At 41.9% G+C, this 25,102-nt stretch overlaps 1 protein-coding gene across 5 annotated transcripts; it reads right to left on the bottom strand.

The window, feature by feature from the left end:
- Nucleotides 1-232: 232 nt before the first annotated feature.
- LOC311142791 (E3 ubiquitin-protein ligase TRIM69) lies at nucleotides 233-23,390 on the bottom strand. 5 transcript variants are annotated; one of them, XM_084178468.1, is made up of 12 exons: nucleotides 23,287-23,390; nucleotides 16,506-16,987; nucleotides 9,284-9,352; nucleotides 8,729-8,824; nucleotides 6,506-6,648; nucleotides 6,290-6,370; nucleotides 4,631-4,732; nucleotides 4,257-4,382; nucleotides 3,977-4,111; nucleotides 3,334-3,385; nucleotides 3,153-3,206; nucleotides 233-2,702 (listed from the first exon to the last, which is right to left on the bottom strand). In XM_084178468.1, exons 4-12 carry the CDS (start codon nucleotides 8,769-8,771, stop codon nucleotides 2,167-2,169), a joined length of 1,272 nt encoding a protein of 423 aa, XP_084034594.1. In that variant the 5' UTR covers nucleotides 8,772-8,824; nucleotides 9,284-9,352; nucleotides 16,506-16,987; nucleotides 23,287-23,390; the 3' UTR covers nucleotides 233-2,166. The 5 variants fall into 5 exon arrangements, with proteins under 5 accessions (XP_084034594.1, XP_084034593.1, XP_084034596.1 ...); XM_084178467.1 differs by lacking the exon at nucleotides 16,506-16,987; XM_084178470.1 differs by lacking the exon at nucleotides 16,506-16,987 and having other exon boundaries at nucleotides 9,284-9,300.
- Nucleotides 23,391-25,102: the final 1,712 nt, after the last annotated feature.

The following is a 25,102-nucleotide window of genomic DNA, read 5'->3' as shown; positions in this document are numbered from 1 at the left end:
TTTTTTTTACATTTTAGTCATTTAGCAGACGCTCTTATCCAGAGCGACTTACAGTTAGTGAATACATATTTTTTTATATATACTGGCCCCCCGTGGGAATTGAACCCACAACCCTGGCGTTGCAAACGCCATGCTCTATCAACTGAGCTACATCCCTGCCGGCCATTCCCTCCCCTACCCTGGACGACGCTGGGCCAATTGTGCGCCACCCATGAGTCTCCCGGTCGCGGCCGGCTGCGACAGAGCCTGGATTCGAACCAGGATCTCTAGTGGCACAGTTAGCACTGCGATGCAGTGCCTTAGACCACTGCGCCACTCAGGAGACGTGTGTATATATATATATATATACAGTACCAGTGAAAAGTTTGGACACCTACTTATTCAAGGGTTTTTCTTTATTCTTACTATTTTCTACATTGTTGAATAATTGTGAAGACATCAAAACTATGAAATAACACATGGAATCATGTAGTAACCAAAAAAGTGTTAAACAAATCAAAATATATTTTTATATTTGAGATTCTTCAAATAGCCACCCTTTGCCTTGATGACAGCTTTGCACACTCTTGGCATTCTCTCAACCAGCTTCACCTGGAATGCTTTTCCAACAGTCTTGAAGGAGTTCCCACATATGAGCACTTGTTGGTTGCTTTTCCTTCACTCTGCGGTCCAACTCATCCCAAACCATCTCAATTGGGTTGAAGCTGGGTGATTGTGGAGGCCAGGTAATCTGATGCAGCACTCCATCACTCTCCTTCTTGGTCAAATAGCCCTTACACAGCCTGGAGGTGTGTTGGGTCATTGTCCTGTTGAAAAACAAATTATAGTCCCACTAAGCGCAAACCAGATGGGATGGCGTAACGCTGCAGAATGCTGTGGTAGCCATGCTGGTTAAGTGTGCCTTGAATTCTAAATAAATCACTGACAGTGTCACCAGCAAAGCACCATCACACCACCACCTCCATGCTTCACGGTGGGAACCACACATGCAGAGATCATCCGTTCTCCTACTCTGCGTCTCACAAAGACACAGCAGTTGGAACCAAAAAACTCACATTTGGACTCATCAAACCAAAGGACAGATTTCCACCGGTCTAATGTCCATTGCTCGTGTTTCTTGGTCCAAGCAAGTCTTCTTCTTATTGGTGTCCTTTAGTAGTGGTTTCTTTGCAGCAATTTGACCATGAAGACCTGATTCACGTAGTCCCCTCTGAACAGTTGATGTTGAGATGTGTCTGTTACTTGAACTCTGTGAAGCATTTATTTGGGCTGCAATTTCTGAGGCTGGTAACTCTAATGAACTTATCCTCTGCAGCAGAGGTGACTCTGGGTCTTCCTTTCCTGTGCCGGTCTTTATGAGAGCCAGTTTCATCATAGCGTTTGATGGTTTTTGCGACTGCACTTGAAGAAACTTTCAAAGTTCTTGAAATGTTCCGTATTGACTGACCTTCATGTCTTAAAGTAATGATGGACTGTCGTTTCTCTCTGCTTATTTGAGCTGTTCTTGCCATAATATGGACTTGGTCTTTTACCAAAAAGGGCTATCTTCTGTATACACCCCCTACCTTGTCACAACACAACTGATTGGCTCAAATGCATTAAGAAGGAAAGAAATTCCACAAATTAACTTTTTTTTTAAATGAATTCTGATTGGGTGGGCCTATGCCCTCCCAGGCCCACCCATGGCTGCGCTCCTGCCCAGTCATTTGAAATACCTAGATTAGGGCTTAATTTATTTATTTACATTTACTGATTTCCTTATATGAACTGTAACTCAGCAAAATCTTTGAAATAGTTGCATGTTGCGTTTATTTTTGTTCAGTATAGATACTAAATATATACTTCAGAGATACTACATAGATACTAAATAGATACTTCATAGATACTAGACACTAAATAGATAATTCATAGATACTAGATACATCATCCATGGAGGCAATAGGAGGGCTCTTAACAGATATTTTGAGGTCACGGTTCCAGGATCAAGGTTATCTGTTGTTGCTGTAAACCATAGGGTGGTTTCACTCACACTGATTAAGGCTAATCCTGAGAATCTCCATTGAGTTAGTTTTTCAGTCCAGGACTAGCAGGAACCGCCCCTATGATGGGTAGAGGCTCTTCTGACAGACACACGAGTTTGGGGTTCTGAGATTAGGTAGGGGGTGCCTAGTCTACATCTCTGACATACTTCGGCGATGAGATGGTGATGAGGGTGCGTCCATCCAGCGGAGCAAACAGTGGATACAGCTTCTCCTTGAAGTTATCGGTGAATGTATAGATGTGCGCCCGGGTCTCCGCGTTGTAGAAGGAGATCTGACCCTCCTCGAAGTCCAGATAGATGCCCACATTGCGGGGCAGCATCTCCAGGGGCAGGGAGGTCTCTGGCTTGGTGCAGGCATATAACTGCCTCGTGCTGCGCCACAGGGCCCAGTAGCCTTCGGCGGGGGTCATAGGGAAGCGACCGTGGCGTTTGGACGTGGCGGTGGTCAGACCGACTCTCCAGTATCCGTTGTTGGCCAGGGTGACCTCCCAGTAGTGACGTCCAGAGGACATGCCCTCCCAGCCCAGGACGCAGGGCCAGCCGTCATAGCGCTGCGTGCTGAAGTCCACCTCTGTCGTGCAGTGAGCCTCCTGGACCTTCTTATGGTCGTCTGAGAGCAGCAGCCACGGGTGGTTGGTCATAGGGTCCAAGTTAACGTCAACTATGTAGGAGGACAACGTGAGAGGAGAGGTTTTAGTGCATGTATAATGTGTTTCTGGGCAATAGAGGACCACAATTGAAATTATTTAAGTAAACCTTTTTTTCTGTTATTCTCGGTTATTTTGAAAGCACTGTATCCACTTGTATGGTTGGAATTGTATTATTTTAAAATCAAATCAAATCTGTCCATCTAAATACATTTTCATGTCACTGTACTGCAGCGTTTCCCAACTCCGGTCCTCGAGTACCCCCAACAGCACACATTTTTGTCGTAGCCACAGACAAAAACACCTGATTCAACTTGTCAAGGGCTTGATGATTAGTTGACAAGTAGAATCAGGTGTGCGTGTCTGGGGCCACAGCAAAAAGATGTACTGTTGGCAGTACTTGAGGACCAGAGTTGGTAAACACTGTACTGAATTATGAAATGCAGCAAATGAAGCAGAATTACCTGAAGCACTGCAGATCCAGTTCCACACTGAGTTTGGGATGTACTTAGGCGTTTCTGTCAATTCAGGAGAAGAAGACGATAACATACCTCTATAACATTCAAATGTTAAAATAATGACACTTTTCAAACATTCACAGCCAGAAAGCAAAAATATTTGGATGTTAGGAGGGGGCGAACATACCTGTTTTCCAGGTGCGTTGTTTCATAGCCAGCCATAGCTGGGGAACGATACCCTATAGGAGGAGCAAAGAGAAGGGTTGCGTCAGAATTGGGGCAATGCCAGTGGTTGATAGAGAAAGAGAGCAGGGGCCAGAGGGCATGACCAGGAGTAATAAATGAGGCACTGTGTTACCAATGGGCAGTTCTAGAGGGTAGTATTCCATTCCAAAACGGTTGACTCAACTGTAGGTAATAGAAAGGTCAGCATGAAGTATTGCTGATGGTTTGTCTCTGATCTGATAACGATTTATATTGGCTAGTCTATAGCCCCTTTGATTAGGCGGCTGCCTTATCACTGCTTGCATAAGAGCTTTATCTGGAGCCGTCCTCCTCTTTTGGTTGACACAATGTCATCCGAGGACAATATTCTAGGTGAATCGAAACCTAACTCAAATTGTGTGTGTTGCATTTGAAAAAGGTAGATGGTACCAATCATAGCTTGAAATTGTAAAGACATTTAATAAGACTGGATCCTACAAAGATTGAGAGAAATGTGTGGGTGGCAGGGTTATGGTTAGGGTTGAACCAGTATGTGGACATGAAGCTAGGGTTGTGGTTAGGGTCAGGGTTAGGATTGAACATAGGGTTAGGGCTGTGTGCCTCACCGTGCTGCTGTCCTCTTCCTTCAGTAGAGACCAGGTGATGAACTCCAGGAAGGGGAGGAGGGTCACCAGCTTCTTTTTATTCAGCTCCAGCCGTCTCAGCATCTGGGTCAGCTCATCCCTCATCAGACCACATCTCTGAATGGACACAAACAGTGCAAGGTCCATGAACTGATTTGATCTCACTGAGACTGACTCTGACCCTAGATCAGGCAACCTCTACCTACACCAATGATATGTATCAATCAGCAATGATGGCTATGACTGGCAAGAACACACACACCTCTGTGACACTCTGCAGCTCCTTAGCCCATTCCATGATCCTCTGCTCTGCCTGTGTGGAGGGGTCAAGATCCTCCCTGTTCTTCTCCAGGTCTACGAAGTCACCTCGCTCCTGTATCCAGGAACTCTGTGGGACAGGGAAGAACATATGAAGTATAGCCAATTACTGTGTTTGTATCAGTGTCTCATTATCTTGTGAAATAAATCATTGTTATGAGTAAGATTCATGGATTCTCAATTGATCATCCTGGTTTCATTACTTCCCCCCTCCACTTCATCTGTCTTGTCCTAGTCAACAGCATCCATATTTTACAGTATGAATATGCAAGTAGCTCGAGATGAGATTCGTGAGAATATTGTTAGTAACCCACTCACTGTGTCCACTCTCTTCAACTCCTCTGCCCATTGGAGGATGAGTTTTCGACACTGTTCCAGACTCTGTACACTCTGCTGGTCCACTCTGACATTCTTACTGAGCTGCAGAACAACACACAATAACAAGTTGATGTACACAGCACAAAACTGTCATTTACACTCCATTCAAGACATCAGACCAGGGTTCAAATACTATTTGAGCATTTCCTCTAGCCTGCTAGATAGGTGGGGTTTACAGTTTTGTGACTATTCTATTGGTGCATTAAGTCAGGCAAGCTCAATCAAGCACAGATAAAGTATTTTAAATTATTTCAAATAGTATTTGAACCCAGGTTTGCAAGAAATTCCGTAATTTGCCCCAAAGCTTCTTCCCATTCATATGTCAGCCCACAACAACCACACCCACTCCTGTCCCAATGACCTGATGTAGCATCTCCCCCACCAAATTTAGATCCAGTATCTTATTCCACATTTAGTTTATCTAAGGACTGGTAAATTCTGTCATAAGAATTATACAGTTTTTTATCAACCACCGTGATCCATAGATTTATGACATAAGGTCTCCCAGAGCAACGTTTATGAAAGTCCCATAAAACAACAACAGTGAAGGCTCTATTTCCTTGTCAAAGGCCATTCTGGATTACGGCTCAGGATAAAGGTTAACTGATAAACATGCCATACCGACATACATACACTGTAGATAGAATATGATGCATAATATTTTGCTCAAACGATCAAATCCAAAACAAAGCATGATTTCCTTTAGTGATTTAATTTAGTGATTGCATTTAGTTTCTTCAAATGATGTGAAGTAATTTACTGTCCATAAGCAGATCAAACCAGACAAAGAAAGAACTCAACCAGGAAACCATAATGACAAATCTATAACCAGAAAATTCATGTTCTATCAGCATGAAATAAACTCCATTATAATCCATAACAAACTAAGACATCACGCTGAGTAGTCTCATTTTAGTCAGAACGTGACTCAATAGAATTTGACACGTGTTTCAATAGAATCTGCTCAACAACCACAAAGCTTTCAAAAACAGAGATTAATTTATACTCTTCTTGCCTCATTTACTCAGTATATAAGGTGTTATACATACCAGTATACCGTGTGTATACCTAGGGGTAACTGATGATTTCAACTGTCAATCTACATTACCCTACAACAGAACGCCACCTCCCATACAGTGTTTCAGTACTCCTACACATATGATAGATACTTCTCTACATCCCAATAAAGACTGATCAAGAAATATACAAATATACAAACAACAAAGGATTTGGCCCCAACGTGGGACCCAGTCCCTAAGTCTCAGGCCTACCTAACCAAACCTTATACAGTAGGGCCCAGCCCAGACAGACCCTCTGTCTCAGGCCTACCTTGCAGACCTGAAATATTTAGTCTCAGGCCTACCTTGCAGACCTTAAATATTTAGTCTCAGGCCTACCTTGCAGACCGTAAATATTTAGTCTCAGGCCTACCTTGCAGACCGTAAATATTTAGTCACAGGCCTACCTTGCAGACCGTAAATATTTAGTCTCAGGCCTACCTTGCAGACCTTAAATATTTAGTCACAGGCCTACATTGCAGACCGTAAATATTTAGTCTCAGGCCTACCTTGATTCTTAAATATTTTGTCTCAGGCCTACCTTGCAGACGACCTCCACCTGTTGTTTCCACTGTGTGATGAATCTAACACAGTCCTGCAGGCTACGCATGTCCTTTAGGCTCTATAAGGAAAGAGATACAAAAAAGAAAATCAAGCTGTCAATTCACTGTCTCTCACGTTCACTATCCATATAATTTATTCTCAATCTCTCTCTTTCTCTCTCCCTCTTGCTCCGACTCTAATGTCCATCCTGTACCTTTTGTCTGGATGGTTTGCTGCTGAGTATTTGTTTATTGGAGGTAGGTGCTGAGTTGTGAGTCTGTAGGTCTTCTGGCAGTTCCCATCGTACTGCCCCGATCGAGCTGTCCTGCGTTGCACTCTCCTCGACATCGTCGAATTCTGACACACACATACACAAAACCAAACTTTGTCAATTGATTATAGACATTTTACATGGGTTAAAATTAAATGTTAGTCATTTAGCAGACGCTCTTATCCAGAGCAACTTACAGGAGCAATTAGGGTTAAGTGCCTTGCTCAAGGGCACATCGACTGATTTTTCACCTAGTCGGCTCGGGGATTAGAACCAGCGACCATTTCGTTACTGGCACAACGCTCTTAACCACTAATCTGTCTGATAAGGCATTGACTCTACTTGTACTTAGAAGTGATATCAGAGTAGGCCCTATCAGGTGATAGCTAGACGGACCCAAAATACATGTAAAGTACTATCTTACAGTTGAAGTCGAAAGTGTTCATACACTTAGGTTGGAGTCATTAAAACTCGTTTTTCAACCACTCCACAAATTTCTTGTTAACAAACTATAGTTTTGGCAAGTCGGTTAGGACATCTACTTTGTGCATGACACAAGTCATTTTTCCAACAATTGTTTAGAGACAGATTATTTCACTTATAATTCACTGTATCACAATTCCAGTGGGTCAGAAGTTTACATACTGTACACTAAGTTGACTGTGCCTTTAAACAGCTTGGAAAATTCCAGAGAATTATGTCATGGCTTTAGAAGCTTCTGATAGGCTAATTGACATCATTTGAGTCAATTGGAGGTGTACCTGTGGATGTATTTTAAGGCCTACCTTCAAACTCAGTGCCTCTTTGCTTGACATCATGGGAAAATCAAAAGAAATCAGCCAAGACCTCAGAAAAAAAATTGTAGACCTCCACAAATCTGGTTGATCCTTGGGAGCAATTTCCAAACGCCTGAAGGTACCACGTTCATCTGTACAAACAATAGTATGCAAGGATAAACACCATGGGACCACGTAGCCGTCATACCGCTCAGGAAGGAGACGCGTTCTGTCTCCTAGAGATGAACATACTTTGGTGCGAAAAGTGCAAATCAATCCCAGAACAACACAAAGGACCTTGTGAAGATGCTGGAGGAAACAGGTACAAAAGTATCTATAGCCACAGTAAAACGAGACCTATATCGACATAACCTGAAAGGGCGCTCAGCAAGGAAGAAGCCACTGCTCCGAAACCACCATAGAAAAGCCAGACTATGGTTTGCAACTGCACATGGGGACAAAGATCATACTTTTTGGAGAATGTCTTCTGGTCTGATGAAACAAAAATAGAACTGTTTGGCCATAATGACCATCGTTATGTTTGGAGGAAAAAGGGGGTTGCTTGCAAGCCGAAGAACACCATCCCAACCGTGAAGCACGGGGGTGGCAGCTTCATGCTGTGGGGGTGCTTTGCTGCAGGAGGGACTGGTGCACTTCACAAAATAGATGGCATCATCAGGAAGGAAAATTATGTGGATATATTGAAGCAACATCTCAAGACATCAGTCAGGAAGTTAAAGCTTGGTCGCAAATGGGTCTTCCAAATGGACAATGACCCCAAGCCTACTTCCAAAGTTGTGGCAAAATGGCTTAAGGACAACAAAGTCAAGGTATTGGAGTGGCCATCACAAATCCCTGACCTCAATCCTATAGAACTGAAAAAGCGTGTGTGAGCAAGGAGGCCTACAAACCTGACTCAGTTACACCAGCTCTGTCAGGAGGAATGGGCCAAAATTCACCCAACTTATTGTGGGAAGCTTGTTGAAGGCTACCAGAAATGTTTGACCCAAGTTAAACAATTGAAAGGCAATGCTACCAAATACTAATTGAGTGTATGTAAACTTCTGACCCACTGGGAATGTGATGAAAGAAATAAAAGCTGAAATAAATCATTCTCTCTACTATTATTCTGACATTTCACGTTCTTAAAATAAAGTGGTGATCCTAATTGACCTAAGACAGGGCATTTTTACTAGGATTAAATGTCAGGAATTGTGAAAAACAGAGTTTAAATGTCTTTGGCTAACGTGTATGTAAACGTCCGACTTCAACTGTATGTGTATATGCAGCTACTGGGGCTTTCAGGCATGGTTACATATCATATAGAGGCATCATAGGAAGTCTGTCATAATGCTGAATCAGCATTGACATACAACAATAAACAACTTACTGATCTTCTTCTCCTTGAGAATACTCTTCTTGAGAATACTCATTTTTGATGTTTATTGAGCCACTTTAGTGCTTTTGTATGCTATTGGTGTAGAATCTGAAACAACATTCACATAGTAGGCCTTAGTACTCTCTTTAATACAAACATAGTTGCCTGCCTGATCATTTTGGCAGTGTGTGTGCGAACTGATCTTTTATTTTATCACTGAGCTATCAAATAATAGCATAAATCAAATAGGTTTATATGCAAACCTGTGGCAATGAAAGTAAAATCGTCTATTTATCTATCAGTATAACTATCATCCATGAAAAATAAAAAGGACATGCTATCATTATGAAATAAAGAAAACATCATTTTTACATTTACTATAACTGTATGAAATGGTAACATCACATGGAATCACCTCACAAAGAAAAAATGTCACACAAGACTGATTAAAAGATAACCAAAACAAGTCAAACTTCATTGAGCATGTTTTAATTGATAATAATTAAACTGATAGTTCATCCTAATAATTGATAAAAGCAGTGCATATATAACTGATAAACATCTTACCCTGTGAGGGTCCTGGCCTAGGAGTGAGAGAGACAGAGACCAGGTTGTGTTCCGTCTGCTTCCCGTCTGCTACGGTGAGAGAGAGCTAAAAGATCAAAAGCCTCTGGTACAGAGAGACTTGAGTCTCCCAGACAGACAGTCATGCTGCTGTCACCTTTGGTCCTTTTTATGGAATCCCAATCCCAGCAGATCTAGCCTTCATCAGATCATAATCACGCACCATACCTTTACTATCTACCTGAATGTAGAGATGCTATTTTACGGCATATGATTTAACATAATTACAGAGAAAGAAAGTCGATGAACTTTGTTAGACACTTAGCAATAAAATCTACTGAATTAAAATACACCACAGATTTATGTACTCGATTTATATAAATGTATACACAGACTAAGACTTAATTTGATAGGAGGTATCATGCTACAAAACAAAACTCATACTGTATTTCTCCAGAGGTTGTGTTTACTTGTTTGATGAAGTTAAACAAATCTGTATATTATATTAAAACCATTCTTACTTAATAGTATTTTTCCTTTCGGGACATAGAGCTGCCATGAGTAGCCTGTAGAGTTCAACCCAACACCTAGAGTACAGAGACTTCTGCTCTGTTTGTGAGGGAATTAGAATTTTCCTGTAAACAACTTCACAAGAATGGGGATGGTTGGATGGATTTAAGTTATTTAGATTAATAGGTAGTTATTGCTATGTAGTAAACAGACAGTCACAATAAAAGGTTACTGCTAAATTTAAGGATATAGTGAATAAGTATTTTATATTTCAGTTTGCTATTGAGGAGCCACTCAAGCCTTGTGAGAGAGAGCGTGCTATAAAATAAAGGATCCTCACGGTTACCATATCTACTCATCAGATGGACTATGGACATAAATTATAATACATTGCATAACAATAAAAAAATAAACATTTCTAGAAGACAATAGAAGATGATGATATCTTGTTATCTTGTTATTGATAGTCAGAGGCCTCCAATGCATCCTCACAATAAAATAAATGCAATGGGAAGATCCTACTAATAGACACGCCATATAACAACAGGGTGGGAGGATATACAATCATCAATTTAATCACATTCTTTTTGCATTATTAACTCAAGTTGCCTAACCCAGTTACAGTATATCAGAATGTGTTTGTTTAGCTTAGTATCAACCAAGGAGTCATCAATAACCTACAGTTGAAGTTGGAAGTTTACATACATTTAGGTTGGAGTCATTAAAAGTAGTTTTTCAACCCCTCCACAAATTTCTTGTTAACAAACTATAGTTTTGGCAAGTCAGTTAGGACATCTACTTTGTGCACACAAGTAATTTTTCCAACAATTGTTTACAGACAGATTACTTCACTTATAATTCACTGTAACACAATTCCAGTGGGTCAGAAGTTTACATACACTAAGTTGACTGTGCCTTTAAACAGCTTGGAAAATTCCAGAAAATGATGTCATGGCTTTAGAAGCTTCTGATAGGCTAATTGACATCATTTGAGTCAATTGGAGGTGTACCTGTGGATGTATTTTAAGGCCTACCTTCAAACTCAGTGCCTCTTTGCTTGACATCATGGGAAAATCAAAAGAAGTCAGCCAAGACCTCAGAAAAAACAATTGTAGACCTCCATAAGTCTGGTTCATCCTTGAGAGCAATTTCCAAACGCCTGAAGGTACCACGTTCATCTGTACAAACAATAGTACGCAAGTATAAACACCATGGGACCACGCAGCCATCATACCGCTCAGGAAGGAGACGCGTTCTGTCTCCTAGAGATGAACGTACTTTGGTGCGAAAAGTGCAAATCAATCCCAGAACAACACAAAGGACCTTGTGAAGATGCTGGAGGAAACAGGTACAAAAGTATCTATAGCCACAGTAAAACGAGTCCTATATCGACATAACCGGAAAGGCCGCTCAGCAAGGAAGAAGCCACTGCTCCAAAACCGCCATAAAAAAAGCCAGACTATGGTTTGCAACTGCACATGGGGACAAAGATTGTACTTTTTGGAGAAATGTCCTCTGGTCTGATGAAACAAAAATAGAACTGTTTGGCCATAATGACCATCGTTATGTTTGGAGGAAAAGGGGGGTGGCTTGCAAGCCGAAGAACATCATCCCAACCGTGAAGCACAGGGGTGGCAGCATCATGCTGTGGGGGTGCTTTGCTGCAGGAGGGACTGGTGCACTTCACAAAATAGATGGTATCATGGGGAAGGAAAGTTATGTGGATATATTGAAGCAACATCTCAAGACATCAGTCAGGAAGTTAAAGCTTGGTTGCAAATGGGTCTTCCAAATGGACAATGACCCCAAGCATACTTCCAAAGTTGTGGCAAAATGGCTTAAGGACAACAAAGTCAAGGTATTGGAGTGGATGTAAACTTCTGACCCACTGGGAATGTGATAAAATAAATAAAAGCTGAAATAAATCATTCTCTCTAGTATTATTCTGACATTTCACATTCTTAAAATAAAGTGGTGATCCTAGCTGACCTAAGACAAGGAATTTTTACTAGGATTAAATGTCAGGAATTGTGAAAAACTGAGTTTAAATGTATTTGGCTAAGGTGTATGTACATTTCCTGTATATGAATTAGCCACCTAGGTTATGGACTTTAACTACTATTTTGCACTCACTATTGCCTTCCGATAATAATAATACTCCCATCAAACTGTTTATTGTAAGGCATGTGTCACTCTTCACCTAAATACCATACTGGGCCCTTGGAGACTTTATTATGGAAGTTGGTTGAAAGCGAAGGTAACTGGACTAAATTACTATCGCCTTCTGTCATCGGGAAGTGCTTTGAGAGGCTAGTTAAGGACCATATCACCTCCACCTTACCCGACAACCTAAACCCACTACAATTCGCATACAGCCCCAACAGGTCCAGGGACGATGCAATCGCCATTGTGTAACAGAGTTGGTTATGTTTCCACTTGCCTCTAAAGAAATGTGTATTTAATGTTCAAGCACTCTTATTGGTTGGTTCAATTCCGATGACAATAAGGCGTGTTGTTATTGGCCCCGCTTGAAGATAGGGGGAGATCGCGAACGTCAGCAGTGTTGCCAACTTAGCGACTTTGTCGCTATATTTAGCGAGTATTCAGACCCCACTAGCGACACATTTTCAAAAAATCGACTAGCGACAAATCTAGCAACTTTTTCTGGTGTTATTGGAGACTTTTGGAGACTCTGACATGAAAGCACGTATCCTTCTTACTCTTCTCAACGAGCAGTGGGTGCTGCCGTGGGCCCCACACGGGCCCACTCCCGTCCCAAAGAACTCACAGGCGGCCCAGTCCTCGCACAGCAGTCCCTCCCAGCTGCAGTCAGAGCAGGAGATGTTCACCCCTCCGCATCCAGACTGCAAATGAATCGCGCATGCGGGAAGCCGCCGCTGGCTGATCCCGCCCTGGCTTACATTCAGGGTGGGATGTAAATGTAAAATGTTCTTTGTCTAAAATAAATCACTGCACAAAAATAAATCACTGCATTTGACTCACACAGCCTCAGTCACTTACTCACCTCGTCCACTGTGTGTGTGCCTCTCTGTGACATAAGCTAAACATCTAGCTGGCTAGCTCATCATGTCTCAGTCTAAACTGTACACTCAAAAATACAGAAAGGAGTGGGAATCAAACCCTGAATTCAAAGGCTGGTTGAAGCCGTTTATTGGAGATGATACACGGGCATACTGCCTGTATTGTAAGGCTGATTTCTACGCCAAACTTAGTGATGTAAAAAAACACATGACAACTCAAAAACATACTCAAAAGGCAAAGCCTTATAACAGTTCCACCAAAACAAGCAATTTATGGTTAAAAAAATTGACTCTGCAAAAAAGGCTGAGGCCACTGTTCCATGCTGGCATGTGATCACATTGGAGAAGCATGTAGAGCTGCTTTCTCAGACTCCACTGCTGCTACCCACTTCAAAATGCACAGGACAAAGTGCACAGAAATGATTAATGGTGTTCTAGCACCACATGTTCTGAAAAAGTTGGTCGCCGATGTGGGTGACCAGCGTTTCAGCCTCTAAGTACCTGGGGGTTGTGATAAGGTACTTTAGTGACACCAAGCAGACAATTGTATCAACATTTCTGGGGCTTGTTGAGTTGGAGGGAGGAGATGCCAAATCTATAGCCCGTGCAGTTGTGGCTTTCCTCGATAAATGTTGTCTTAAAAAAGAGAAACTCCTGGGGATATGGACTGACAATGCCTCTGTTATGACGGGGATTAACAATGGAGTCCATAAAGTGCTGAAGGAGGAGTATGGCCTCAAAGATCTGGTTCTTATTCGCTGTGTGTGCCACTCTCTGCAGCTTGCTGTAAATCATGCTTCCAATGACACCATCCCCCGTAGTGTGGAGTACTTGGTACGAGAGACTTATAACTGGTTTTCAGTGTCTCCAAAGCACAGGGAGGCCTACAAGGCCATGGAGAATAAGAGTACTTCCTCCCAGTTGCCCACTGCACTGAGGCTAGGAAACACTATCACCACCGATAAATCTACAATAATCGAGAATTTCAACAAGCATTTTGCTACAGCTGGCCATGCTTTCCATCTGGCTACCACTACCCCGGCCACCAACTCTGCACCCTCCGCTGAAACTTGCCCATGCCCCCCCCGCTTCTCCTTCACACAAATTCAGACAGCAGACGTTTTGAAAGAGCTGCAAAATCTGGACCCCTACAAATCAGCTGGGCTAGACAATCTGGACCCTTTCTTTCTAAAACTAGCCGCCGAAATTGTCGCAACCCCTATTACTAGTCTGTTCAACCTCTCTTTCATAACGTCTGAGATCCCCAGAGATTGGAAAGCTGCCGCGGTCATCCCCCTCTTCAAAGGGGGTGACACTCTAGATCCAAACTGCTACAGACCTATATCCATCCTGCCCTGCCTTTCGAAAGTATTTGAAAGCCAAGTTAACAAACAGATCACCGACCATTTCGAATACCACCGTACCTTCTCCGCTATGCAATCCGGTTTCCGAGCTGGTCATGGGTGCACTTCAGCCACACTCAAGGTCCTAAACGATATTATAACCGCGATTGATAATAGACAGTACTGTGCAGCCGTCTTCATCGACCTGGCCAAGGCTTTCGACTCTGTCAACCACCGCATTCTTATTGGCAGACTAAATAGCCTTGGTTTCTCAAATGACTGCCTCGCCTGGTTCACCAACTACTTCTCAGATAGAGTTCAGTGTGTCAAATCGGAGGGCCTGTTGTCTGGACCTATGGCAGTCTCTATGGGGGTGCCACAGGGTTCAATTCTTGGGCCGACTCTTTTCTCCGTGTATATCAATGATGTCGCTCTTGCTGCTGGTGACTCTCAGATCCACCTCTACGCAGACGACACCATTTTGTATACATCTGGCCCTTCATTGGACACTGTGTTAACAAACCTCCAAACGAGCTTCAATGCCATACAACACTCCTTCAGTAGCCTCCAACTGCTCTTAAACACTAGTAAAACTAAATGCATGCTTTTCAATCGAACGCTGCTGGCACCCGCCCACCCGACTAGAATCACCACTCTTGACGGGTCTGACCTAGAGTATGTGGACAACTACAAATACCTAGGTGTCTGGTTAGACTGTAAACTCTCCTTCCAGACTCACATAAAGAATCTCCAATCCAAAGTTAAATCTAGAATCGGCTTCCTATTTCGCAACAAAGCCTCCTTCACTCATGCTGCCAAACATGCCCTCGTAAAACTGACTATCCTACCGATCCTTGACTTCGGCGATGTCATTTACAAAATAGCCTCCAACACTCTACTCAGCAAATTGGATGTAGTCTATCACAGTGCCATCCGTTTTGTCTCCAAAGCCCCATACGCTACCCACCACTGTGACCTGTACGCTCTTGTTGGCTGGTCCTCACTACATGTTCGTCGTCAAACCCACTGGCTCCAGGCCATCTATAAATCACTGCTAGGCAAATCCCCGCCTTATCTTAGCTCATTGGTCACCATAGCAGCACCCACCCGTAGTCTGCGCTCCAGCAGGTATATCTCACTGGTCATTCCCAAAGCCAACACCTCCTTTGGCCGCCATTCCTTCCAGTTCTCTGCTGCCAATGACTGGAACGAATTGCAAAAATCTCTGAAGCTGGAGACTCTTATCTCCCTCACTAACTTTAAGCATCAGTTGTCAGAGCACCTTACCGATCACTGCACCTGTACACAGCCCATCTGAAATTAGCCCACCCAACTACCTCATCCCTATATTGTTATTTATTTTGCTCTTTTGCACCCCAGTATCTCTATTTGCACATAATCTCTTGCACATCTAGCATTCCAGTGTTAATACTATTGTAATTATTTTGCACTATAGCCTATTTATTGCCTTACCTCCATAACTTGCTACATTTGCACACACTGTATATATATTTTCTGTTGTATTTTTGACTTTATGTTTTTTACCCCATATGTAACTCTGTGTTGTTGTTTTTATCGCACTGCTTTGTTTTGTCTTGGCCAGGTCGCAGTTGTAAATGAGAACTTGTTCTCAACTGGCTTACCTGGTTAAATAAAGGTGAAAAAAAAAAAATATATATATATATATATATGAGACCATTAACTGTGGGGAGAAACCTTTACAGATAACCAAGGTGTGTGCCACACGTTGGCTCTCCATTGAACCTGCGGTTTCACGCATTTTGGACCAGTGGGAGGAGCTTAGGCTGCATTTCGCAGTCACCAAGTCCAGTGAACACTGCTACATGGCTGAGGTTGTATACTCCATGGACAGTGATCCTCAAAACATATTGTATCGGACTTTTTTGAAGTCAGTGCTGGGTGAGGTACAGTTGGCCATCAAGGCTTTTGAGGGAGAGCAAGTAGATCCTCTTAAGCTACTTGACAGCTTGGTTAGCCTGATCAAGTCTGTGAGCAGCAGGGTGCTGAATCCATTGGCAAATGTTGATGTACTCAAAGGGCCAATAGATGGATACATCAGTCCCAAACCGTACCTTGGTTACCTTTTTGAGTCAAAGGCAGCTGAGCTCCACCTTGCGCCTGAGGATGAAAACAATATCTGAAAGCGGTGTGTGGCCTTCACCATCTCCCTCACTAATGAGTTGAGGGTGAGACTGCCGGACAACATCGAAGCATTGCAGTACATGTCAGTTTTCAATGTGGAGGAAACTCTAAAGCACAATAAGAGCCCTGGAGAAATATAAAAAATAGCCAAGCTCCTTGGCTACTCACCTGCAGAGATAGACAAGATTGTCCAGCAATGGCGTGCCATTCATCTTAGTAAATGGAATGAGACAAAAAACACACTGGGCTTCTGGAGTGAGATTTGGAAGTTCAGGGATGCAGCTGATATCAACCCGTTTCAAAAACTTGCCATGGCTGCTGTGTCTGTGTTGTCCTTGCCACACTCGAATGCTGAGGTCGAGAGAGTATTCAGCCAGATGAGTGTGGTAAAAAGCAAACTTAGAAATCGGATGTCCTTGCAGACCCTTAACTCCATCCTGTATATTCGATATGGACTGAAGCTGTCTGGTGAGGCTTGCTATGAGCACCAGCTGCCTGATAATGGTTTGTAGCTTTTTGGCACATCAGCTGCTTACTCATTTAAGTCAGCTCCCTCAGTTGCTGAACCTGCCATAGAGAGCCTTGACCAAAATGACGATGACCCACTCTTTCTGTGAGCCAGCACAGCCTGTGTTTGTGTGGAGGGGGGTCTGGAGAAAACAAACAATTAACCTGAATTAGGGCCAGACTAGTTACCATCATTTTCTCACATTGCCATTGACAGTTTCTTCTATTGTCTCTTTTTGGTCCATTTAGATTGTTAATGTAGATTGTATACAAAATGTTATGGTTAAAAATGTTCATGTTTTACTGTGACTTGTTGTAGGCTCCTACGTGGACCATAAGGTTAAAAACCAAACCAAACTTAAGAAAAAGAAAAAAAAAGACAAAAAAGACAAAAACAGATTTAAAAAAAGATAAAATAAATATAAATACAAATAAAAAAACTAAGTAACTCCGCCAGTGTCTCTTTTGGGTGACTTTTTGTCCCAAGCCCGGATAAAGGAGGAGGGTTGGAATTGTGACATAAAAAAAAAAAGAATCGACAGAAGAAAATTCATTTGTAGTTCTAAACATATTTAGGGTGTTTTTTACTCACTTATTGTCTCCCCCACAACGTTATTCCTCTCGACTTCTAGTGACTTTTAGGACAGCCAATAGCTACTTTCCTTACTGATGAGTTGGCAACACTGGCCAGGTCTCCCCAGTATAAAAATGTGATCCAAGGGGTAGGTCACATTCTGAATACTGTATTCTATTTCTATATTTTACAATGTATACAAGTTTGCTGTACATTCCTGATTTATACATGTGTGGGTATATGGTACCTGTTAGGGATTGAGGGGCTTTCTGGGATGTGCTTTGGTATATGATTGCTGTATATAAGTGTGTTATCTAGCATGCACCAATGTAATGTTCACATAAGCTCACTGCTAACACAGTTGTTTTCCTGCTACAGATTTTACCATCGACAGCCATCAACATCATTAAACCCTGCACAACTAATGTGCTGTGTCCTATTTAATCACAGATAATAAATAACGATCAACTGGGACCACTGGCTGGGGTGATTTCTTTGAACTAAACACAACGCAAGGAGAGTACGATTAACATCTGTTACAATTGCACTGCACACTGCCCAATCCCACATGCACAAGATAAATACCTATGTAAGAATGCTGTTCATCGACTACAGCTCAGCCTTCAACACCATAGTGCCCTCCAAGCTCATCACTAAGCTCAGGGCCCTGGGTCTGAACCCTTCCCTGTGCAACTGGGTCCTAGACTTCATGACGGGGCGACCCCAAGTGGTGAAGGTAGGCAACAACACCTCTGCCACGCTGATCCTCAACACGGGGGTCCCACAGGGGTGTGTGCTCAGCCCCCTCCTGTACTCCCTGTTCACCCATGACTGAGTAGCCACACACGTCTCCAACTCAATCATCAAGTTTGCTGATGACGTAACAGTGGTAGGCCTGATTACCAACAATGACGAGACAGCCTACAGGGAGTGGGTGAGAGCCCAGGTGGAGTGGTACCAGGAAAATAACCTCTCCCGCTACACTGATTGTGCACTAAAGGAGACAGCAGAGAGAGCACGCCCCAATCCACATCTACAGGGCTGCAGTGGAGGAGGTCAAGAGCTCCAAGTTCCTTGGCATGCACATCACTGACGGCCTGAAATGGTCCCTTCAAAAATATATGTTTTTTATTGTCAGATAGGTGCAGTGAAATGTGTTGTTTTACAGGGTCAGCCATAGTAGTACAGCACCACTGGAGCAAAGTAGGGATACGTGTCTTGCTCAAGGGCACATTGAAAGATTTTTCACCTTGTTGGCTCTGGTATTTGAACCAGCAACCTTCCGGTTACTGGCCCAACACTCTAACCGCTAGGCTACCTGCCTACAGCGTGGGGAAGAAGGTGCAACAGAGCCTCTTCAACCTCAAGAGGCTGAAGAAATTCAGCTTGGCCCCTAAGACCCACAAACTTCTATAGATGCACCATTGAGAGCATCCTGTCGGGCTACCACCCGGTACTCTACCCTGCACCTTAGAGAATGCTTTGCCCTATATACATAGTCATTGAACACTGGTCACTTTAATAATTTTTACAAACTGTTTAACCCACTTTATATATATATATATATATATATATATACTGTATTCTAGTCATGGCTCATCCTATATAACTACATTTACATTTTACATTTTAGTCATTTAGCAGACGCTCTTATCCAGAGCGACTTACAGGAATTAACTACTGCTATACACACCTTTTCTATTCATATACTGTCCATACTGTCTATACACACCATTATATATATATACACTGAAGAAAAATATAAACGCAACATGTAAAGTGTTGGTCCCATGTTTCATGAGCTGAAATAAAAGATCCCAGAAATGTTCCACATGCACAAAAAGCTTATTTCTCTCAAATTTTGTGCACAAATATGTTTACATTCCTGTTAGTGAGCATTTCTCATTTGCCAAGATAATCCATCCATCTGACAGGTGTGGCATATCAAGAAGCTGATTAAACAGTATGATCATTACACAGGTGCACCTTGTGCTGGGGACAATAAAAGGCCACTCTAAAATGTGCAATTTTGTCACACAACACAATGCTACAGATGTCTCAAGTTTTGAGGGAGTGTGCAATTTGCATGCTGACCGCAGGAATGTCTACCAGAGCTGTTGCCAGAGAATTGAAAGTTAATTTCTTGACCATAAGCCACCTCCAACGTCGTTTTAGGAAATTTGGCAGTATGTACAACCGGCCTCACAACAGCAGACCACGTCTATGGTGTCGCATGGGCGAGCGGTTTGCTGATGTCAACGTTGTGAACAGAATTACCAATGGTGGCGGTGGGGTTATGGTATGGGCAGGCATAAGCTACGGACAACGAACACAATTGCATTTTATCGATGGACATTTTTATGCACAGAGATAGCGTGACGAGATCCTGAGGCCCATGGTCATGCCATATACAGTTGAAGTCAGAAGTTTACATATACCTTAGCCAAATACATTTAAACTCAGTTTTTCACAATTCATGACATTTAATCCTAGTAAAAATTCCCTGTCTTAGGTCAGTTAGGATCACCACTTTATTTTAAGTATGTGAAATGTCAGAATAATAGTAGAGAGAATGATTTATTTCAGCTTTTATTTCTTTCATCACATTCCCAGTGGTTCAGAAGTTGACATACACTCAATTAGTATTTGGTAGCATTGCCTTTAAATTGTTTAACTTGGGTCAAACGTTTCGGGTAGCCTTCCACAAGCTTCCCACAATAAGTTGGGTGAATTTTGGCCCATTCCTCCTGACAGAGCTGGTGTAACTGAGTCAGGTTTGTAGGCCTCCTTGCTCGCACATGATTTTTCAGTTCTGCCCACAAATGTTCTATAGGCTTGAGGTCAGGGCTTTGTGATGGCCACTCCAATACCTTGACTTTGTTGTACTTAAGCCATTTTGCCACAACTTTGGAAGTATGCTTGGGGTCATTGTCCATTTGAAAGACACCAAGCTTTAACTTCCTGACTGATGTCTTGAGATGTTGCTTCAATATATCCACATCATTTTCCTTCCTCATGATGCCATCTATTTTGTGAAGTGCACCAGTCCCTACTGCAGCAAAGCACCCCCACAGCATTATGCTGCCACCCCCGTGCTTCACGGTTGGGATGGTGTTCTTCGGCTTGCAAGCCATCCCCCTTTTCCTCCAAACATAACGATGGTCATTATGGCCAAACAGTTCTATTTTTGTTTCATCAGACCAGAGGACATTTCTCCAAAAAGTACGATCTTTGTCCCCATGTGCAGTTGCAAACCGTAGTCTGGCTTTTTTATGGCGGTTTTGGAGCAGTGGCTTCTTCCTTGCTGAGCGGCCTTTCAGGTTATGTCGATATAGGACTCGTTTTACTGTGGATATAGATACTTTTGTACCTGTTTCCTCCAGCATCTTCACAAGGTCCTTTGCTGTTGTTCTGGGATTGATTTGCACTTTTCGCATCAAAGTACGTTCATGTCTAGGAGACAGAACGCGTCTCCTTCCTGAGCGGTATGACGGCTGCGTGGTCCCATGGTGTTTATATTTGCGTACTATTGTTTGTACAGATGAACGTGGTACCTTCAGGCGTTTGGAAATTGCTCCCAAGGATGAACCAGACTTGTGGAGGTCTACAATTTTTTTTATGAGGTCTTGGCTGATTTATTTTGATTTTCCCATGATGTCAAGGAAAGAGGCACTGAGTTTGAAGGTAGACCTTGAAATACATCCACAGGTACACCTCCAATTGACTCAAATGATGTCAATTAGCCTATCAGAATCTTCTAAAGCCATGACATCATTTTCTGGAATTTTCCTAGCTGTTTAAAAGCAAAGTCAATTTAGTGTATGTAAAATCTGACCCACTGGAATTGTGATACAGTGAATTATAAGTGAAATAATCTGTCTGTAAACAATTGTTGGAAAAATGACTTGTGTCATGCACAAAGTACATATCATAACCGACTTGCCAAAACTATAGTTTGTTAAAAAAAAACGAGTTTTAATGACTCCAACCTAAATCTATGTAAACTTCCGAATTCAACTTTATCTGCCGCCATCACCTCATGTTTCAGAATAATAATGCACGACCCCATGTCGCAAGGATCTGTACACAATTCCTGGAAGCTGCAAATGTCCCAGTTCATCCATGGCCTGCATACTCACCAGACATGTCACCCACTGAATATGTTTGGGATGCTCTGGATCGACGTGTATGACAGCGTGTTCCAGTTCACGCCAATATCCTGCAACTTCGCACAGCCATTAAAGAGGAGTGGGACAACATTCCACAAGCCGCAATCAACAGCTTAATCAGCTCTATGCGAAGATGTGTCGCGCTGAATGAGGCAAATGGTGGGTCACACCAGATACTGAGTGGTTTTCTGATCAACGCCCCTACCTTTAAAAAAATAAAAAACGGTATCTGTGACCAACAGATGCGTATCTGTATTCCCAGTCATGGGAAATCCATAGATTAGGGCCTAATTAATTTATTACAATTCACTGATTTCCTTATATGAACTGTAACTCGAAAGTATTTGAACTTGTTGCATGTTGCGTTTATATTTTTGTTCATTTTTATAGTACATTGCCTTCAGAAAGTATTCACACCCCTTGACTTTTTACACATTTTGTTGTGTTACAGCCTGAATTTAAAATGCATAAAATTAAGATATTTTGTCACAGGCCTACACACAATACTCCATAATGTCAAAGTGGAATTATGTTTTTTTATTTTATTTTGGGAAATGTCTTATGTCAATAAGTATTCAACCCCTTTATGGCAAGCCTAAATAAGTTCAAGAGTAAAAGTTTGCTTAACAAGTCACGTAAGTTGCATGAACGCTGTGTGCAATAATAGTGTTTAACATGATTTTTGAATGACTACCTAATCTCTGTACCCCACACATACAATTATCTGTAAGGACCAGGGAGGTTTTCCAATGCCTCGCAAAGAAGGGCACCTATTGGTAGATGGGTAAAAAAAAAAAAAGCAGACATTGAATATCTCTTTGAGCATGGCGAAGTTATTAATTACACTTTGGATGGTGTATCAATACACCCAGTCACTACAAAGATACAGGCGTCCTTCCTAACTCAGTTGCCGGAGAGGAAGAAAAACGCTCAGGGTTTTCACCATGAGGCCAATGGTGACCTTAAAACAGTTACAGAGTTTAATGGCTGTGATAGGAGAAAACTGAGGATGGATCAACAACATTATAGTTACTCCACAATTCTAACCGAATTGACAGAGTGAAAAGAAAGAACACTCTGACCTGAGGGCTTGATGACATGGCAGGTGGCAGCGTGGTAGCCACAGCTTGTCCCATGAATTAATCATAAACATTTAGGATTAGCTGATAACTACGAAACAAACAATCTGGATAATATAGAGAACCTTTAACTATTTATTGATCAGCATTTTGATATGCTCGAAAAATAATCAGATACATCAAAGAGAACAAGAGAAGACCTTTCCTCGAGCTCTGCGAGTGAAACTGAAGGAAAGCCCCCGTCTAGAATTCCAAATTTAACATTGGAGGGGACGTTTTTATAACTATGTCTCCAGAAGATAGAGCATTGCTTACAAGTATGAGCGAGCAGTTAAAAAAGCTGGATCTATTGCCTGGGCTACTGGGGGAGGTTGAGGCCTTAAAAACTACCGTAGACTCCCTAAAATATACTACAGAGAGGCTATGATAATAAAACAATGAAAGCCGAATTACTGGATCTAAAGTGCAGAAGTATGAAGAATAATATTGTTATAATGGGAATAAAGGAGGATGAAAACGAAAATTGTCAGTCAACGGAGGAAAAAGTCAAGGTGTTCATGAAACCTAAGCTCAAGATGACGGACGAACAGGTGGATACAATTCATTTTCAAAGGGCTCACCGTTTCGGTGGCAGAGGGAAGGCCCCGTCCGATCGTAGCTATGCAAAAAAAAAAAAATGTTTTAAAACCAATGAATCCATAATTGTACGGCGAAATGCGGTGCAAATGTGTATTGGAGACAACTTCAGCAGGAGACAGCTATCACTCACAGCCACGTTGTAATGTTCGAGTCCTTGAACATTTGGTTGTTTACATACACTTGATCGACCACTAGACGAGACCTTTGAAAGTGGGGTACAGGGCACGTCGTCTCTACACTATTTGATGGGGAAATTGTTCATTAATAGAGAACGGGGTGTTCTTCAGTTCAGTTCAGTGCCTTGTTACAACAGGGTAGGGAACTGAAGAACACCCCGTTCTCTATTAATGAACAATTTCCCCATCAAATAGTGTAGAGACGACGTGCCCTGTACCCCACTTTCAAAGGTCTCGTCTAGTGGTCGATCAATTGTATGTAAACAACCAAATGTTCAAGGACTCGAACATTACAACGTGGCTGTGAGTGATAGCTGTCTCCTGCTGAAGTTGTCTCCAATACACATTTGCACCGCATTACGCCGTACAATTATGGATTCATTGGTTTAAAAAAATTATTTTTTTTTGCATGATGGACTTTTTTTTATTCATGCAGTATGGGAACCGTGGACTATGTGGACTTAAAATAAGGTTGAACTCATGGTAATGCAGAATGGGTATGATGAACTTATCCTTTTTTTATTTAGGCAATATGGAACTTTGGACTATATGGACTTAAAATCAGGTTTTGATTTAGGGGAAAGAAGAAGATGGGTAAGGCTGACCTTTTTTATTTTGTATTGTTTATTTAATTTGAAGATTGTACAGTAGTACATTAGAAATACTACGGTTGTTTTTGTTTGTTTGATATGATATGGCCTAATTGTAGAGGCCGGGTATGTTAAGACTTAAAAGCTGTTATATAGTGCAGCCCTTGTTCGCGGATGTGAATCGGAACGATTAGCTTTTAAGATAAAACGTAATAAATATGAATAGATCTAATGTAGGGCTATGATAAAGGATTATAGAATTTAAAACCTGCGTAGGTTCTCTATTGGAGTAGGCCTATACGATCATTTATGTCATTATCCTTTTACATTTTAAAATAAATCTAAATATTAAAAAAGTAAAAGATTGTTCAGATACACACCGGCAAATGGATTAGGTATTGTCAACAGGGTTTTTGTCTCTATTAGTGTGTGGCGGGCTGGTTAACACTGGGATAAACTTATTAAAGTTAATGGTAGAACCAACACAATAACTGGCTTATGGAAGCACTTCTCTAAGCGAGAGGTATATTATATCTTTCTATATAAGCTATTTACGCTACCTTTTATATTCTTGATCCTAATGATATAGGCCTAGGTGTAAAACAGCCGAGGTGATAGAGCAATGACCCTGGAATAAAAACAAAATGTGTGTGGGTGGAGAGAGGGTTGGTTTTACAGGTTTGCTCGCTCTGGATTGTCAGTACTGCATGTATTCTAGGCTATGGTCAGAGTCGATTGTAAGTTAAATTTAGGTATTCCTTTATAGGTAGTGTCATGCCTAAGACTAATTTTACTGGCAGTCATTAGCGGCCGTTAGAATCAATGTTCGTTTTTCTTTCTTTGTCGGAATAAAACAGGATATAATGAGGACTTCATGAAATATGTCTTGCATGTAATGGACATAAAGAACTGGTCTTGCGATATATATATATAGGTCGTTTTCTCTTCATTTTTTGAGAAATGTTCGAACAATTGGATCCAATGAACTGAGCAGGCTGGGGTGACATGCTTATAGCCTTGCTAGGACTTTC

Source organism: Coregonus lavaretus (assembly GCF_964263955.1).
Source record: "Coregonus lavaretus genome assembly, chromosome: 15".
Taxonomy (NCBI): Eukaryota; Metazoa; Chordata; class Actinopteri; order Salmoniformes; family Salmonidae; genus Coregonus; species Coregonus lavaretus.
Note: the sequence above shows the minus strand (reverse complement) of the source record. Positions and strands in the feature narration are given on the sequence as shown.

Coding starts and splice junctions, on each gene's coding strand:
- LOC311142791 (XM_084178468.1), bottom strand. CDS start 8,771: ATGAGTATTCTCAAGAAGAGTATTCTCAAGGAGAAGAAGATCA. Junction 6,649..8,728: donor TCTCAAGGAGAAGAAGATCA/GTAAGTTGTTTA, acceptor TGTGTGTGTCAG/AATTCGACGATGTCGAGGAG. Junction 4,112..4,256: donor AGCTGCAGAGTGTCACAGAG/GTGTGTGTGTTC, acceptor GTGTCCATTCAG/AGATGTGGTCTGATGAGGGA.